Below are 15,566 nucleotides of genomic sequence, written 5' to 3' on the forward strand. Positions count from 1 at the left end.
GCGGTGGGTGGTGAGGGGTGGGGCCAGCCAGGGGGAGGGGCTGTGGTGGTTGGTGGAGGGGGATCAGGGCCCAAATTCAGCTGGCTGGCCACCCAGTGTACGTCATAGTGACCAGTCATTTTGATCATCCAGGTCATTCCATTGTCCTGGTTGCTTGGCATAAAAGCCTGTCTCTGAGCTTTTATGTGATATTCATATATCACATAAAAGCTCAGAGACAGGCTTTTAAAAAATATAGACTTCTGCCATTTAACTGGAATTGTACTCAACTTTTTAATGTGATTATCAATATGGTAAGTTTAAGTATACTATTGTAAAATTAATTTTTATTTTTCCCTCTGTTATCTTTCATTTTTTTCTCATTTCCTGCCTTATTTTGTATTAAATCAAGACTGCTGTTGCTACTTGTTGCTGTTTTCCAGCATTTCATCTTTGCATTTTTATTGCCTCTGTGTCTATACCTTTTATTTTATTATGCATCATAAACTTATTATAGTGTACCTAAAATTGACATCATATTGTTTTATATATAGTGCTAGGGCCCTTCAATAGTGTAATTCTATTTATTCTAAATTTCAACCTTCATTGTTTTTTGACAAATCTTTACTTCTACATATGTCATAAATACCATAATTCATTATTTTTATTTCAACTATGTGTTAAGTTTTAAAATGTTTAAGAAGGGAAAGAAAACTGGTATTTAATTTTTACTCACATATTTACCAATTTGAGTTCTTTTAATTCCTTTCTGTACACTGAAAGTTCTATCTGACATCAATTTCTTCAGATTGTAGAACTTACTTAGCAATTCTTAGTGGCAGACTATAGGTAATAAACTATGTCAAAAATACTGTTTTTGTTTTTTTATATTTAATATACTGCTGTTTTTTTTTAATATTTAAACTAGAGGCCCAGGACACAAAATCGTGTGTGGGTAGGTCCCTAGGCCTAGCCTGTGATCAAGGCCATCTTCTGCCTGCTCACCAGTCCCCAGTCCCATTCCGCCTCCACCCCCAGTTTCCCGTGGTTCCAATCACAGTATGGCTCTAGTTCCTCAGAGCCTATGGACCAGGGAGAGGGACCAAGAGGCTCAGTTCAGCCATTCTGTAATCAGAGCCCGTAGACTGGGGCGAAGGGACCAAGAGATGGTAAATGCACCTCATGGCGACTGGTCCAGCGGTCATTCCAGTCATTACACTTATGGTCCTTGGCTTTTTATTATATAGGAAGTTATTTTTGTTGGATATAGACTGATACGATGACATTTCCCTACTTTAAAAAAATGGACGGTCTTCATTGTTTCTCAGCTATCATTTGTAGTGTTGATAAATTACTGCAGCCACTCAGCTGGCTTTGGTATGTGGTAGCTTTAAAGAATCCAGCAGAGCCTTGGAATTCACAGGAGAGTAAGATCTTTTTTGTTTGTTTTGTTTTCATCTCCATCTACAGTTTCCTGCATCGCTATGTGGTGCTTGTCTTTGATCTTGTCAGAAGGTGAGCATGGTGAGAGTTTAGTCTGAGCTTCCTCTAGACTCTATCTGCCACTGCCTTTAATGTTTCTGAGCTGATTGTAGGCTGCTGGCTCCAGAAGGGCTCTGGGACCATACATTATACACTTTGAGACCTCAAAAGTTTGGGTCTGCTTGGACATGAAACTGTGCAACTATGAAACTGCAGATGATAAGACCCTGGGTTAGTAAACTTTTTGAAACTGTGAAATTTATGATTAAAAGACTGAAAGACAGAGGATTAAGTTGCCTGTGCAATGTTACATAATCATCCAGGCTATCACCCCCTTTGATGTGAATTCAGGATCCTCTCATTGGAACAAACCACACATGAGCTAAGGGATCTTATAAAAGACTCCAAGCTCACAAAATAAGTTTTTTTGTTTGTAATTATGCAACCAGGACTTCAATACCAGTTTAAAATCTACTCAGTCTACAAATTGCATAGAACCCAGAGAGGGCACCCATCACCCTCAGTGTGCAATTCCATTGAACGTTCAGTTTATAAAAGATGCTCCTGACCCAGGGACTTCGAATAGCCAGGAATGGACTATAGCACCTGTGACTGAGGGAATTCAGAGGAATGAAAGTCTGTCCTGCTAGATTGTAGCAAGACGTGAAATGCCTTCACTCTATCCAAACAATGCAAAACTGCAGAACCATCATGCACCCCCACCCCTGCAAAAAAAGCCTGTGTATATCAAAGAAGTATGAATGCAAGTGAATTTTTAAAAGAACTATACAAAAAAGAGTAACCCCCTAAGTGAGCAAGGGATAGAGGGAATGTTATACCTGTGCAGGTTGCTTAAGTTAGGAGCAAGACCTATCGAAGGACCAGCCTGCCAAATAAAGGTATTATATTTTTGATAAAGGGAAATTGGGAAAAACTGAGAAATACGTGCAGTGTGAATCTTGAGGAATTTCTCTCCACCAACTTCTCTTACACAAGGGTTTTGTTGTAGATACATCTGAAAAATGGGAAGTAGCTTTTCATAAGCCATTTTATAATTTGTATGATTATATCCATTGTTTAATGTCAGGGTTATTAGCCAGTATGTGTTTTGTGTGCAGCAGAAATGTCAGATTGTTCAAGGTATCCTAGATCGATAAGTGTTTTTAAGGATACACCAGGTTGAGTTTTGAATCTTTGAAAATGGATTTCACTAAATAGATAAAGCATTTCCTTGGTGTTTACTTTGGTCATTTAAGAAACCAATGGAACTTTTACTTACTGGTTGGCTTGAGGGCACTAGCCAGCAGGCTTTAGCTATGAATTCTTGAGTCAGGAAAGAAGGCAGATGATGCCTGATAAGAAAGCAAGCAATCAGTGTGCTAGCTGGCATGTACAATTGGAATGATGGGTTCTGTGGGTGGATAGTGGTGATGGATGGCTGAACAACAATGTGAATGTACTAAATGCCACTGAAGTATAGACTTTAAAAGGGTAAAATTTATGTTATGTATATTTTATCCTAATGAGAAAAGAAAAATTTCAACTCCAGAAATAATTTATTCAAGTGAAAGCTGGGAGGTATAATTTTAGCCTATTTTGTAGTCCTTTGCTTAAATTTCACGAGTAACTGGGGAAAGGATTTACATAAAAATTGGATCCTCTTGTTATCCCTCTAATAACAGTCACCCTAGAATCTTTGAAGAGTCTGGAGCTTTAGAAAACACACAGGTTTAGGAATAGGAAAACATTGGCATTGAGTCTCAAGCTAACTATTAACCAAATGGATAAATTGAATACTTTTTTCTTTCCCATTTTTTTTCTTTCTAGACATCAGTGTTTTGTTTCATTTTTATCTGCAAAATGGTAATAATGGAAAGTGCTTAGCATAGTGACTGCCCTCAATTATTAGTAACTATTTCCTGCAAGAGGCACTGCTGGTTGTTTCCCTTCCCACAGTGATATGAACATTAGAGATATCAAAACTTCATTGTGTTACCCACTTTCTAACACTTTTAGGTGTCACATCTTATGATTTGTTAGGATTGAGTTATTGATAAAACCGAGGGGGAAGATTAAAGAATAATGTACAGTGTTTCCAAAAACATACAACACCATATAAGGCAGAATGTTCAGCCAAGTCTGATTTCATTTGAAATACCTGAGGAACTGAGACTTTCCTTTGACAGGCTTGGTGGAGTGACTTGTGTGGGTCTGCACTGATTTCCCCTGAGCTCTGACATGTGAAGGAGATGCCACAAGTGGCAGATCTCACTGGGCCTCTTCTCTCTGCAGACCTTTGCCGGAAACACGAATGCAGACGGTGTGGTGCACCACAGGCTACTGCACCCTGTGAGAGCCCGCTTTGTGCGCTTCGTGCCCCTGGAATGGAACCCCAGTGGGAAGATTGGCATGCGGGTGGAGGTCTACGGATGCTCCTACAGTAAGTACCCCCATGGGCCATCAGCACTAGTGTCTTTGGGAGGGCACTGCCCGCACAGTGCCAGTTCATCTACACGGAGAATGGCAATCTCAATCATTTTAAATGTTTTATGGGCTTTAATAACCTACAAACATTTGGAAATGTCAAATTCAACCCAGGGAAGAGAAAACAAAACAAAACAAAACAAAAAAGCCTCTTCTATTTAGAAATGAAGGAGCTTTGTTCCAGGTGACAGATGATGATAACTTAACAACAACAAAAAGAAGTTCAAAATTAAGGGCTTTTGAAATTGGAGTTGCCATTTCTCCTTGCAATAAAATAATAATGTAAGCTCAGTTCTTTCCTAGCAGGGGGTGAGCATGATACAGCTATCCCCTTTCTCAGAGCCAGGAGGAGAGAAAGAAAACGTCTCCTATTCACTTCCCTATAAGAGAAGGAGAAGGAACATTTCCACCCAGGGCATCCTGGGCTGCTCTATCCTGGAACTGTGCTGGCTGTTATTTTCTCTGGGAGTTGCTTGTACTGAATTACAATCAGAGCCTCTCTTATATATAGAGAAGGTTGTAAATGTGGATAGGACAGATGGCCACTCTAAAAGGTCAAACTTATACAAGAAAGTTTTCTATCCCTATCATTCTTTTCCTTCAGGTTGATATTTAAACCTAAAATTGTGTAAAAATAGATAGTTTTCCTGCCTTTGCAGTGACGTATATGCTATGACCCCAATAAATAAACACATGTTCTCACTACCACTTTAGCATAAATCAGTTCAATAAGTTCCTGGTTTGGATGACAAGAGAGCCTAATGGGTTGCATGTGTGTACTCTTTCCCACGGTATGATCAGTGAGAGCCTGCAGAATCCTCTGGAGAGCTTTTAAAAATGCACTTTCTTAGCCCTGTCATGTTCAAACTGGACTACGACTTTTGGGGGCAGGAATTCAGAAAGCTGAGTGTTCACAAGGTCCCCAGAGACACTACGACATCGAGTGTTACTAAGCATAAAGCCCCGCACAGAGGAATCCACTTCCAAACGACTGTCTTTATCTCGAGCGAGCCCTTTCAGGAAGAATGTGTTTACAACAGATGGGTCAACAAACCACTATGTCAAGGCGATGCTGCTGTCCACTGCAGCCCTCACAGCACAAAGCACAGGACATGCCCTTCCCAGCATCCTGGGCATCCAGATTCTCTCATTGCTCTTTTCTCTGTTTTAAAAAATAAATGAATTAAATTTTATTTAATTGTATTATCTTATGATATCATATTAGTTATCTCAGTTTCAGGTATACAAGACAGTGATTTGAACATAGTTATTCGATACTTTTACAACTTATATTGTGATCACCACACTAATTCTAGTATTCATCTGTCACCAAGTATACCTGGCACAATATTATTAGCTTATATAATAAAAGCCTAATATTCCAAGTGCCCAATTGTCCAGTTGTCCATTCAACCAATCAAAGTGTAATATGCTAATGATATGCTAAGGCCACTCAACTGCTTGCTATGACATGCTCTTACCACCAGGGAACAGATGCTCTTACCAGTAGGTTAGCTTGATGCTGGGGTCTGGCCAATCTGGACTGAACAAGACAGGCTTGAAATGCCTTGGAGCCCTCCCACATCCTTACCCAATCTCAGTCCTGCACCAATGGGGTCCTCAACCTGGCCTGTACCCTCTCACAATCCAGGACGCCTCAGGGGATGTAGGAGAGCTGATTTTGGCTCAATCCCACTCAATGCAGGAACTTGCCCATGGTGATCAGTGTGCTCTCACAGGGGGAATGCCACTCAGCCAGAAGCCAGGCTCAAAGCTAGTGAGTGCAGCAGCGGTAGTTGGAGCCTCTTCCTTCCTCTTTGGCAACACTAAGGATTTCTGGCTGCCGGCTTAGGCCTGCTGCCATCAGCCAGACATCCCCCGAGGGCTCCTGGACTGTGAGAGGGTGCAGGCCTGGCTGAGGGACCGCCCCCCTCCAAGTGCATGAATTTTGTGCACCAGGCCTCAGGTTGTCTATATTCCTCATCACCTTTTTCACCCAAAGCCCCATCCCTTTTGTAATGATCCCTTTGAGTCTCATTTCTATTAGTCTAATTTTATCTTGTTTTATTTGTTTATATTCCATATATGAATGAGACTTTATGTAATGTGTCTTTCTCTGTCTGGCATATTTCACTTAGCATAATACCATCTAGGTCCATCCAGGTTCTCACAAATGACTAGATCTTATTCATTTTTTTAAATTGCTACGTAATATTCCATTGTAATTGTAAGGCCTGAAACCATGAAACTTCAAGAAGAACACATAGATAGTAAACTATTTGACATCCATTGAGTAATTTCTTTTTGGATATGTTCCCTTGAGCAAAGAAAACTAAAGCAAAAATAAACAAATGGTACTTCATCAAACTAAATCACTCTGCACAGCTAAGAAAACAAAACAAAAAGACAATCTACTAGATGGAAGAATACATTTGCAAAGTATATATCAGATAAGGGTTTGATTTCCAAAATATATAAGGAATGCATACAACTCAATAGCAAAAGATAAATAAACAGCCCAGCTCGCATGCCTCAGAGGTTGAGTGTGGACCTATGAATCCAGAGGTCACTGCTCGATGCCCAGTCAGGGCAGATGCCCTGGTTTGTGGGCTTGATCCCTAGTAAGGGGCATACAGGAGGCAATTGATCAATTATTCTCTTTCATTATTAATGTTTAGATATCTCTCTTCCTCTCTCTTCCTTTCTGAAATCAATCAAAAATATATTTTAAAAAGACAAATAAACAATTCAATAAAACACGGGCAGAGGACATGAAAAGATAATGTTCCCAAGAAGACAAACAGATGGTCAACAGCCATATGAAAATATGTTCAACATCAATAATCATTAGGATAATGAACATCAAAACCACAATGAGATACCACTTCACACCTGTCAGAATGGCTATCATCAGGAAATCTACAAAAAAATTTGGCTAAGATGTAGAGATAAGAGGAACCCTTATGCACTGTTCATGGGACTGCAAATTGGTGCAGATGCTAGGGAAAAGAGTATGCCCATTCCTCAAAAAATCTGAAAAGAATAGATCTATCCCATAAGACCAGCAATTCTACTTCTGAGTGTTTATTTAAAGAAAATTAAATTACAAATCCAAAAAGATATGTGCACCCTTAAATTCTTTGCAGCATTATTTACAATAGCCAAGCTATCCTGGGGGTCCTTTGTAGGATGAATGGATAAATGGATAAAGAAGATGTGGCATGTATGTTGTTGCATCCTCTCTTGATGACAGTTATTACTATTAGAGGGTTAATTTTTAAGTACAACATAAACCTTTTATGCTGAACTAAGAGGGTTACTTATCACTTCAACTATCTATTTTTGTTCAATAATCCCATTATGTGTTAAGATGTCCTCATATTTTTGTGTTCTCTCAGTCCAGTCAGTTGTCCTTATTTTTTATGGTGGTGTTGTTGCTACAAGAAACACTCATAACATCAAGGTAAATAAAAGACTGCAGGTTTGAAGGAGACCTTTGAGAAATATGCTTAACTACCTCTGGGATGGATCCCTTGTTAACATGATGGCAGCAAGGGATTCTCTCTTATCCTGCAGTAATAAGCAAATTGTTCTATAATATTTGGAGGTTGGTAGGTCTGCTAACGCCTGATTCTCAACCAAGCTACGTGTTTTTGTCTTTGAAGTAGCTCAGTATTACTATAGACTCCTCTCCAGGTATGCTCCATATCTAGTAGGCACATATAAGGGAATAAACTACCTCCAGGTAAATATCCTAGTGATGGGCAGTTAAGCTTCAAGGGCTGTTGGACACAGAGTTGACTGTGATGATCCTCCATAGTCTTTGATCATTAGTCCTGTGTGTGGATGCTTTTTCCTTCAGAAAAAAGGAAAACATCTCATAGTTTCTATCCAAAACCAACATCCCAGCGTGTCCTCTGATCCAGAAACTCACCTTCAACTTCATCCATCCCCCTTTTTACTGGGTTATTCCTATAAAAATAAATTTTGCTGTCTAAGCTATCAACCAAAATAAGAACAACAAAGCTCGTGACTCTATTTAGAAGCTTACTCTCCTCCTCCTCTCCCCTTTTTCACAGAATAGCTTCTCTCCAAACCTTGCCTTTTTTGGATTCCATCTGCTCACCTCCCTTCATACTGCAAGTGACTTCAGTGGGTCTTTAGATATGTGGTGATCAGTTTAACCTGTCAATTTAGCAAAGCAATGGTCCCTCATTATTCAGCCAAACACAAAACTAGGTGTTACAAACACAAATCTAGGTAATGTCTATAATCACAATCATTTCACCTTAATTAAAGGAGATTAGCCGAAACTGGTTTGGCTCAGTGGATAGAGCAGTGGTCTGTGGACTGAAGGGTCCCAGGTTCGATTCTGGTCAAGGGCATATACCTTGGTTGTGGGCACATCCCCAGTAGGGGGTTTGCAGTAGGCAGCGATCAATGATTCTCTGTCATCGATGGTTTTAACTCTCTGTCCCTCTCCCTCTCTGTAAAAAATCAATAATATATATTAATATATAATAATAAAATTATTATTATATATTAATATATATAATAAATATATATTTATTATATATATAAGAAATTTATTAATATATATATAAGAAATATATATATTTCTTTTTTTTTAAGGAGATTAGGCTCCATATTCTGGTGGGAATGATTCAGTCACTGGGAAGGTTTTATGATCAGAGGGGAGGTTCCTCTGAGGAAAAAGAAATTCCAGCTGTGGACTACAGCCACTGCTCTCCCCGAGCCCATCCTGCCAGGATACAGCACTGACTGTTTCTGCTGAGGCAGAAAGCACCACAGGAGATGTTTCAGTTAAGACCTCCAGCGACTGCCAGGCTGTCAACCCAATGTTCACCTCCCTGTTCTCACTCCACTCACCCTCAGTTGTATTGGTTCAATGAGTTATTTTTTCTTTCTAAAACCCATTTCCCCTTCTCTCTGACTTGTTACTTCTACTCAGTCAGAGGCTGTCTCAGGACTTCTACTTCCCATATACCACACCCCAAACCTGGCTGAATTGCAGCGTTTCCAACATTTACACACCATCAGTGTGCTGATCACCCCACCCATGTGGCTCCCAGCCTGACTCTGGAATTGTACATGCAGTATACTTCATATGTTCCACTGAAAGTCTCACCTACAGGTAAAGTGGCAGAAACAATTCTTGATGACCAATCTCTCAAGATTCTGCTCATTCACATCTCCCCCATCTCAGTAATAGGCTCACCTGCCAAGGAAAAACCCCGGAAGCAGCCTTGATTGTTATTTTTCCAAACCTTTACTCCTGTGCAATTTATCTACAGTTCATAGTGGCTCTAGCAGTCCTTTCAACAAGTCAAACCCTAATTCCATGCACATCCCTGCCTTCCTGAGCAGAAGCCTCTGTCAGTACCATCTGGAGTTCTTAAACAGACCCTGCCAGGACTCCTGCTCCAGGACACACACACTCCACCCAAACCCCCTGTTTCCTGCAATAGCCAAAGTGATTTTTATAAATAAGAAAACAATCTCATCATTCCCCTACTGGCTTTATTTAAAAGTGAAAATTATTACAAGCAAATAAAATTCCTCATTGAGTGTCTTTACATTTGTTCTACTCCTCCCCATCCACACAGATTCTCCTGTAATTTCTTAGACATGCCAGGCTTTCTCTACCTCAGCCACACATTTGCATTGTGTGGTCTATGTGCTTCTCAATTATAATATCACCTCTTCAGGGAAGTTCAGTTTTATTGTCCCTCTAAAGTCAACTCTCCCCCTGCACTCAGCATTAATCTACAGTTATACGTTGTGCATTTACTTTATTCCTGGTGCGCCCTACAAATCAGAATAATGTTTGTTTGGGCTCACTTGTTGGTCGTTTGCCCGCTCCAGTCCTGTGCCAGAATGTACGTGCCCCAGGAGCAGGCGCAGACAGGAATTTGATAAATATTTGTGAAATGGCTGGGCACACGCATCAGTTCAGTCTCCTTATCCCAGAAGGACAGCTGGGTTAAGAGCAAGTACTTGCTGTGAATACACCCAATCTAAGGAACTATTTTCTCCTATGTTTTTATAAACATTTTTCTCAAAATTACATTTAAATATGTTGCTAAAGACTGGTAGAAGTCTTATAGTTCTAGAATGTCTTAAGTCTTAAACTTTTACGATTTTAGAAATTGCTACCTATTCCTTCATCTATTCACTTCAACATGTATTTAGCACTTAAAATGTGCCAAGCATGCCATAAAGCTTTAGAGATATAAATGATAAATAAAATATTTTCTCTGTACTCTCATAAGTTCGGTATTTTTCCTTTAAAGCATTGTTATGATTGCGTTTAGTTAATTGTGGGGTTGTTTTGTTGACTTCCCAACTCAGCCTCCGTAGGCTGTGCCTGTGGGCAGCCCCAGGTTGAGCTGAGTAGACAGCATCTCCTCAGTAAGTGTTGCTGAATGACTGACAGTGCTGACATGCCAAGATGGGCTAACAGGTGTGTAAATAAACCTGCAATAAGGGACTGTATGTGCCTGATTGCAATCTGCAAAGGGGGAAAGCAAGCAGGTGTCCCTGCTGCGGTCAGGGTCAGGACATCTGGCCTTGCCTCATGAGTCTCAGAAGTCCAGTAGCCACATCCCCCAGTGAGGAGCCCAGGCAGCAGGAGAGGTGAGCAGGAGGGAGCGGGGAGGTGCAAGGTTGATTATGCTTAGTGTGTAGGAGACAGGCAATGAGGAAGTGGGAAGTGAAGACAGGTGCCTCTGCGCCTGCGTTTCCCGTACTGTCTGCACCTCTGTCTGGTAGGTTAAAATAGAACCCATCTGGCCTGCAGGAGCACAGGCATTGATCAGAGGAGATGGTCCTTCCCTGCAGGTAATGTGGACCTTTCAGTCCACTCAGCCTCATCCTCACTGGAGCACTCAGAGCAGGCTGGCCATGAGGACTTCACTGGCCTTCAACAAAAGAATTTGGCCCCAAATGAAGGTTTTTCTTTAGTTTCTCCTTCTTCTTCTCTCCTTAAACCTGGCTTAACCATTCTGTGCTGTAGGTTTCTTTGGCAAGCACTGTCTAGGGACCCTGCATGTCCTTCTTCCCACGGGCTCAGCATGCACAGCACTCACAGGTTTGTCCATCCTGTCCCCTTCCCCAGCTCTTCAGGAACTGCTCAGAGGGCCTTCCTGCTGCAGGATGCTGAGGGGAGCACCAGCTCATTCCCTGGGGGATCCTCACAGCCCTGGGCAGAGTCCACACCCCTCACAGACCTGGACTCCCCCCTTTCACCTGCCACACCCTCATAGTTACCTTCCTCCAAGTGCATAGACTGCTAGATTCTCTACTGACTCCATGGGTTCCTAATTGCTGCCGCTGTTTTCTGAAATATCCTTATTCTCCTTCATCAGGATGCCTCCTGATGGCCATTCACTGCCCCGATCTAATACCACCAACTTGTAAAGCTCCCAGACCTTGTCACGTGACCCCATTTAGGTTTTGAGCTTGAATTCCACATCTCGCCTGGTTAGATTAAAGTTAGCTGGCTTTTCTGCCTGCTCCCGACCTGTTCTGTAAAGCAGGGGCCCCTCTTTCCTCTTTGCTCCCTGGGACATAATTCAGTGTCTGAAAACTGCTATAGGCTCCATGGAGATTTAATTTTTTTTTTCCAGAGGCTAGTCAATCTTACTCATTTTTGGGACTTTTTATTGTATTTTTCAAATGTACAGTGCTGTTTCTATCTTGTATGTATACATATATTTTATAGGTAATAAAATTATGAACTTATTATAATTTTTCTTACACATAAGTTTCTGTAATTCCTCATACTTTTTCTTCTTGAATAATTTAAATTATACATAATTGTAATTTCTAAATTGAAGGTTCTTAGGTCCTCCATAAACTTATTCTGGTATATTCTGTATTTAATCTCTAGAAGTAAAGTATGTTCCAATTTTCCTAAGCATTTATGTTTTTAAACCCTTTCTCTTGGAATGCCTTTGTTTTCTTTCATAAATGCTGGGACGACTGTCCTATTTCTTGTGGTTTCTGCTGCCTTCATGTCGCCAGAGCCATCTTTTTGCCCTGGTCACAATGAAATCAGGAGAAGCAGATTCCTTTGTGAGTATTCAGATATAAGCAACTGGACAAATGGTCTGCTCTTAAAAAGATGACTCTTCCAGCAAACACTCTTGACTTCTTTAAGCCCCTGACTCTCCATCTCCAAATGACAGTGGTGATTATGTCAAAGATTGCAATGCCATTTTTAGTTGTGATGAATAAATCATAGAGCAGAGTGTCTAGCAAGTAGCCTGTGCTTAGTGAGAGCTAGTACCAATGTAAGTCATGTCTATAGAAGACACCCCTGAGTTTCCACTAGCTGCTGCCTTTGAAGCAACATTAATCATATCCTCATATCCTCTAATCATAACACTCTTAGGTTCAGCTCTCCTTCTGTGACTATTTAAACTTCTGCTTTATAGGCTCCAGGATCTCAAATATCTGCCACCACCAGGTTCTCTCACTGTGCCCAAGAGTAGAATCAAATGTGGCCTCCTACTACATTCTACAAAGATCAAAGATCTCCTGTTATGATTACTACTGCTAAATAATTCCATGGAGTAAGTAACTCCATAGTAAACCAAGAAAATAAATTTAACCTCCTTAAAGATAATTTTTATGAACCAGTTATAAGCTCTTGAGGCTGTATATCAAATCCATATTGGCTAAGAGATATATTTCATGTACAGATATCTGACAGCTAAATTTGCTACGTTACATTTCCAAAAGAATTATTATATATATCCTTCAGTATCATTTCTCTTCAAAGTTACCTCTGTCTAATGGGGCATATGGTTTTTAAGGTTTGCATTTGTGTTTTCTTCCTCTTGTCAGTCTTTGGCCAAACATGTTCATGCTGGTAAACCAAGGAAATGAAGGACATGGTTGTGTTATATAACCAAGTTGGTGACATAAAGAAATCAGGAGAATCAGATTCCTTTGTGAGTATTCAGATATAAGCAACTGGACAAATGTTGTCAATAAATGTGTGGAAAATTTTATCTTTTGTAGAGAAGACAAAAGAAAAACACATGAGAAAATCATCCTGAGCTGTGATTAATTGCAACTCTTATTGCAGAGCCAGTATCTTTCCTCTTGATGGCAACTTTCCCATCATTGAATGAGCAACCACGATTAGAAATGCCACCACCACCATCATCAATATCTCTCCTCCTACTGTCATTTTGTCTGTATTCTCTGATGCAACACACTCCCAAACTCATACTATTCTTCTAAGTTAGGGATTACTACTTTAATGTGCTATAGAAGAGGAAACTGACATTATAAGGATGAAGTGACTTTTACATAAATGCAGTAATTTGCAGCCTGAGGCAAATATTTCTTCTGAGCTCTAAAAATATATTTTAATTTGTCTCATTGATATCCCAGGTTGGTTATGTCATAAATGCCTTCAATTTGACATGTCCTTTAGGGAACTCTTTATCAACATGTACCCTCCAATTGCACTCAGTATCTTCTTCTTGTGGTATTTATTTCATTTTATTGCTTAATAACATTTTTGTCAGAGTTCTATAATTGTTCTTCATCTGAATTTAATAGGTCAAACATTTCCTAGGTCTTTTTATTTAAATTATTGGGATGGAGTAATTAACAAAATTATAGAGGTTTCAGGTGCACAATTCTATGTAACATCATCTGTACACTGTATTGTGTGTTCATCACCCCAAGTTAAGCCTCTGCTTATCACCATTTATCCCCCTTTATGCTCTTCTACCTCTCTCCCCCTGGCAATCACTACACTGCTGTCCATGTCCATGCATTTTTCCCTTTTTAAAAATGTTTTTCTCGATTTCTTCACCCTCCCACTCCACCCCAATCAGCTGTCAGTCTCTTCTCTCTATCTATGAGTCTGTCTCTATTTTGATTGTTTATTCCTTTTGTTCATTAGAATCCACATATAAGTGAAATTATGTGATATTTGTCTTTCTCTCACTGGCTTATTTCACTTAGCATAACCACTACCAGTTGGGTAAACTTGACATGAGAGTCTGTCTTGAATTTTTTTTCTTTCTCTTACTGCACACAGTAAATCAATTACCAAGTACAATTGCTGTTACTTCCATGAAGCATCAAAAGCACACGTACATTGTTTTCTTCTTCACAGTTACCAGCCTACTCAAATACATCTATCACCTGAATGTCGCACCTCAGCAATCACTTTCACTCTTTTCTTTTAGTCTTTTATCTCTGCTGCAGCCAGCAGTGTCATCATTAAATCCAGAGCTGAGCCACTTCCTGCTGAAAACCTTTCAATGGCTCTACCTTTCAATAGCTCTGCCTGCCCTTAGGAGGAAAATTAAAGTCCTGTGCGTGGAGAACAGGCCCTGTAGGATATATATATATATATATATATATATATATATATATATATATAGGAGTAGGGGATGGAGATGCAGAAAGAGAAAAAGAGAGAGAGAGATTAGATAGATGTATTTATAGACAGATAGATACGCTATAGACAGATAGTGATTTACAGTGTATATCATTGTGAAATACCTGTCTCTCTCTAGTTTTTGAGCTCCATATGGGCAAAGACCACACCAAACAAGATTCCCATTTCTCAGCTCAGTGAAAGTCCTGTTTTCATTAATCACAATGAAATTCATTGAATGTAAAACTTTCCCAAAATGGCTTTCTGAGATAGGACTTAAACCCAGTTCTGTGTTCTTCCTATAGTCATGGGCCTTCCACTATGTATCTGAAAGTATAAGGGATGCGTTATTAGAGGGAAAACATTATATTCAACCTTCTAATATCCATATTATTGTTTTAGTCACAAGACTGAGGTGAGCAGTCTACAGTTCCTGAGCACATGTAGCCAGTGTGTCCAGGGACGAAGCTGAGCTGTTCACTAGGCCAGGACTCCTGGGCTAGCCCATCTCTACTTTGCTATTCCATGCCTGTGCTCTCCAACCTAACTCTGCATGAGATCACCTGCAATACGGATATCTTTAATATCTACTCTGGCCGTATTCCAGCTAAATCATAATCACTGTGTAAGGGCCCCAGCTTAAGTATTTTCTGTTGTTGTTTTTAAGTGAATGTTAGATGGAGCCAGAATTTAAAACTATTTTCTCAAAGTGCTCATCTAACTCTGAGAGTCCATTCTTAGTCTAAATTGTGATTTTATGTTTATGATAGCTAATCTTAAAGAATTTTCAGGGAAACATTAACAGGCTTTTAAAGGCCATGCACAGTGATATTAAACACATGGGATATACAATCAAACCACAGAGATGCAAACCTATTTTATCACCTAATACTTGTGTAGTCTTCGACAATCTTGGATCCACTGTAGACATATTTTTTCCCCTATACAAATCAGGTAACAATAGTGTTCATTTCATACATGCAAATTGCTTGCAATAGTTATTAGCATGTGATGATAAGTATTCAAAAGTAGTAGGTATGATTATCATTAGCTTAATTTTATATTCAAGGTGGTCACCTAACTTCTCCCTGTTTTTATTTTCTTCCTTCTTCAGGATCCTAGGCCCCCGCCTCAAAGCAAGTAGGTAAGCCTCATTACATACAGGTGCAAAGGGTTCCCACACCTTCACAAG

The 15,566-nt window shown here is 39.9% G+C and overlaps 1 protein-coding gene across 1 annotated transcript in view; it reads left to right on the top strand.

The window, feature by feature from the left end:
• The window catches only part of CNTNAP5 (contactin associated protein family member 5), a 777,193-nt gene that overhangs the window by 331,476 nt on the left and 430,151 nt on the right, over window positions 1-15,566 (top strand). The window contains exon 4 of the mRNA XM_084892213.1: window positions 3,754-3,901. Coding sequence (XP_084748339.1) covers window positions 3,754-3,901 — 148 coding nt within the window. The remainder of the gene's footprint in view (window positions 1-3,753; window positions 3,902-15,566) is intronic.

Source organism: Pipistrellus hanaki (genome assembly GCF_964339955.1).
Source record: "Pipistrellus hanaki genome assembly, chromosome: 8".
NCBI lineage: Eukaryota > Metazoa > Chordata > Mammalia > Chiroptera > Vespertilionidae > Pipistrellus > Pipistrellus hanaki.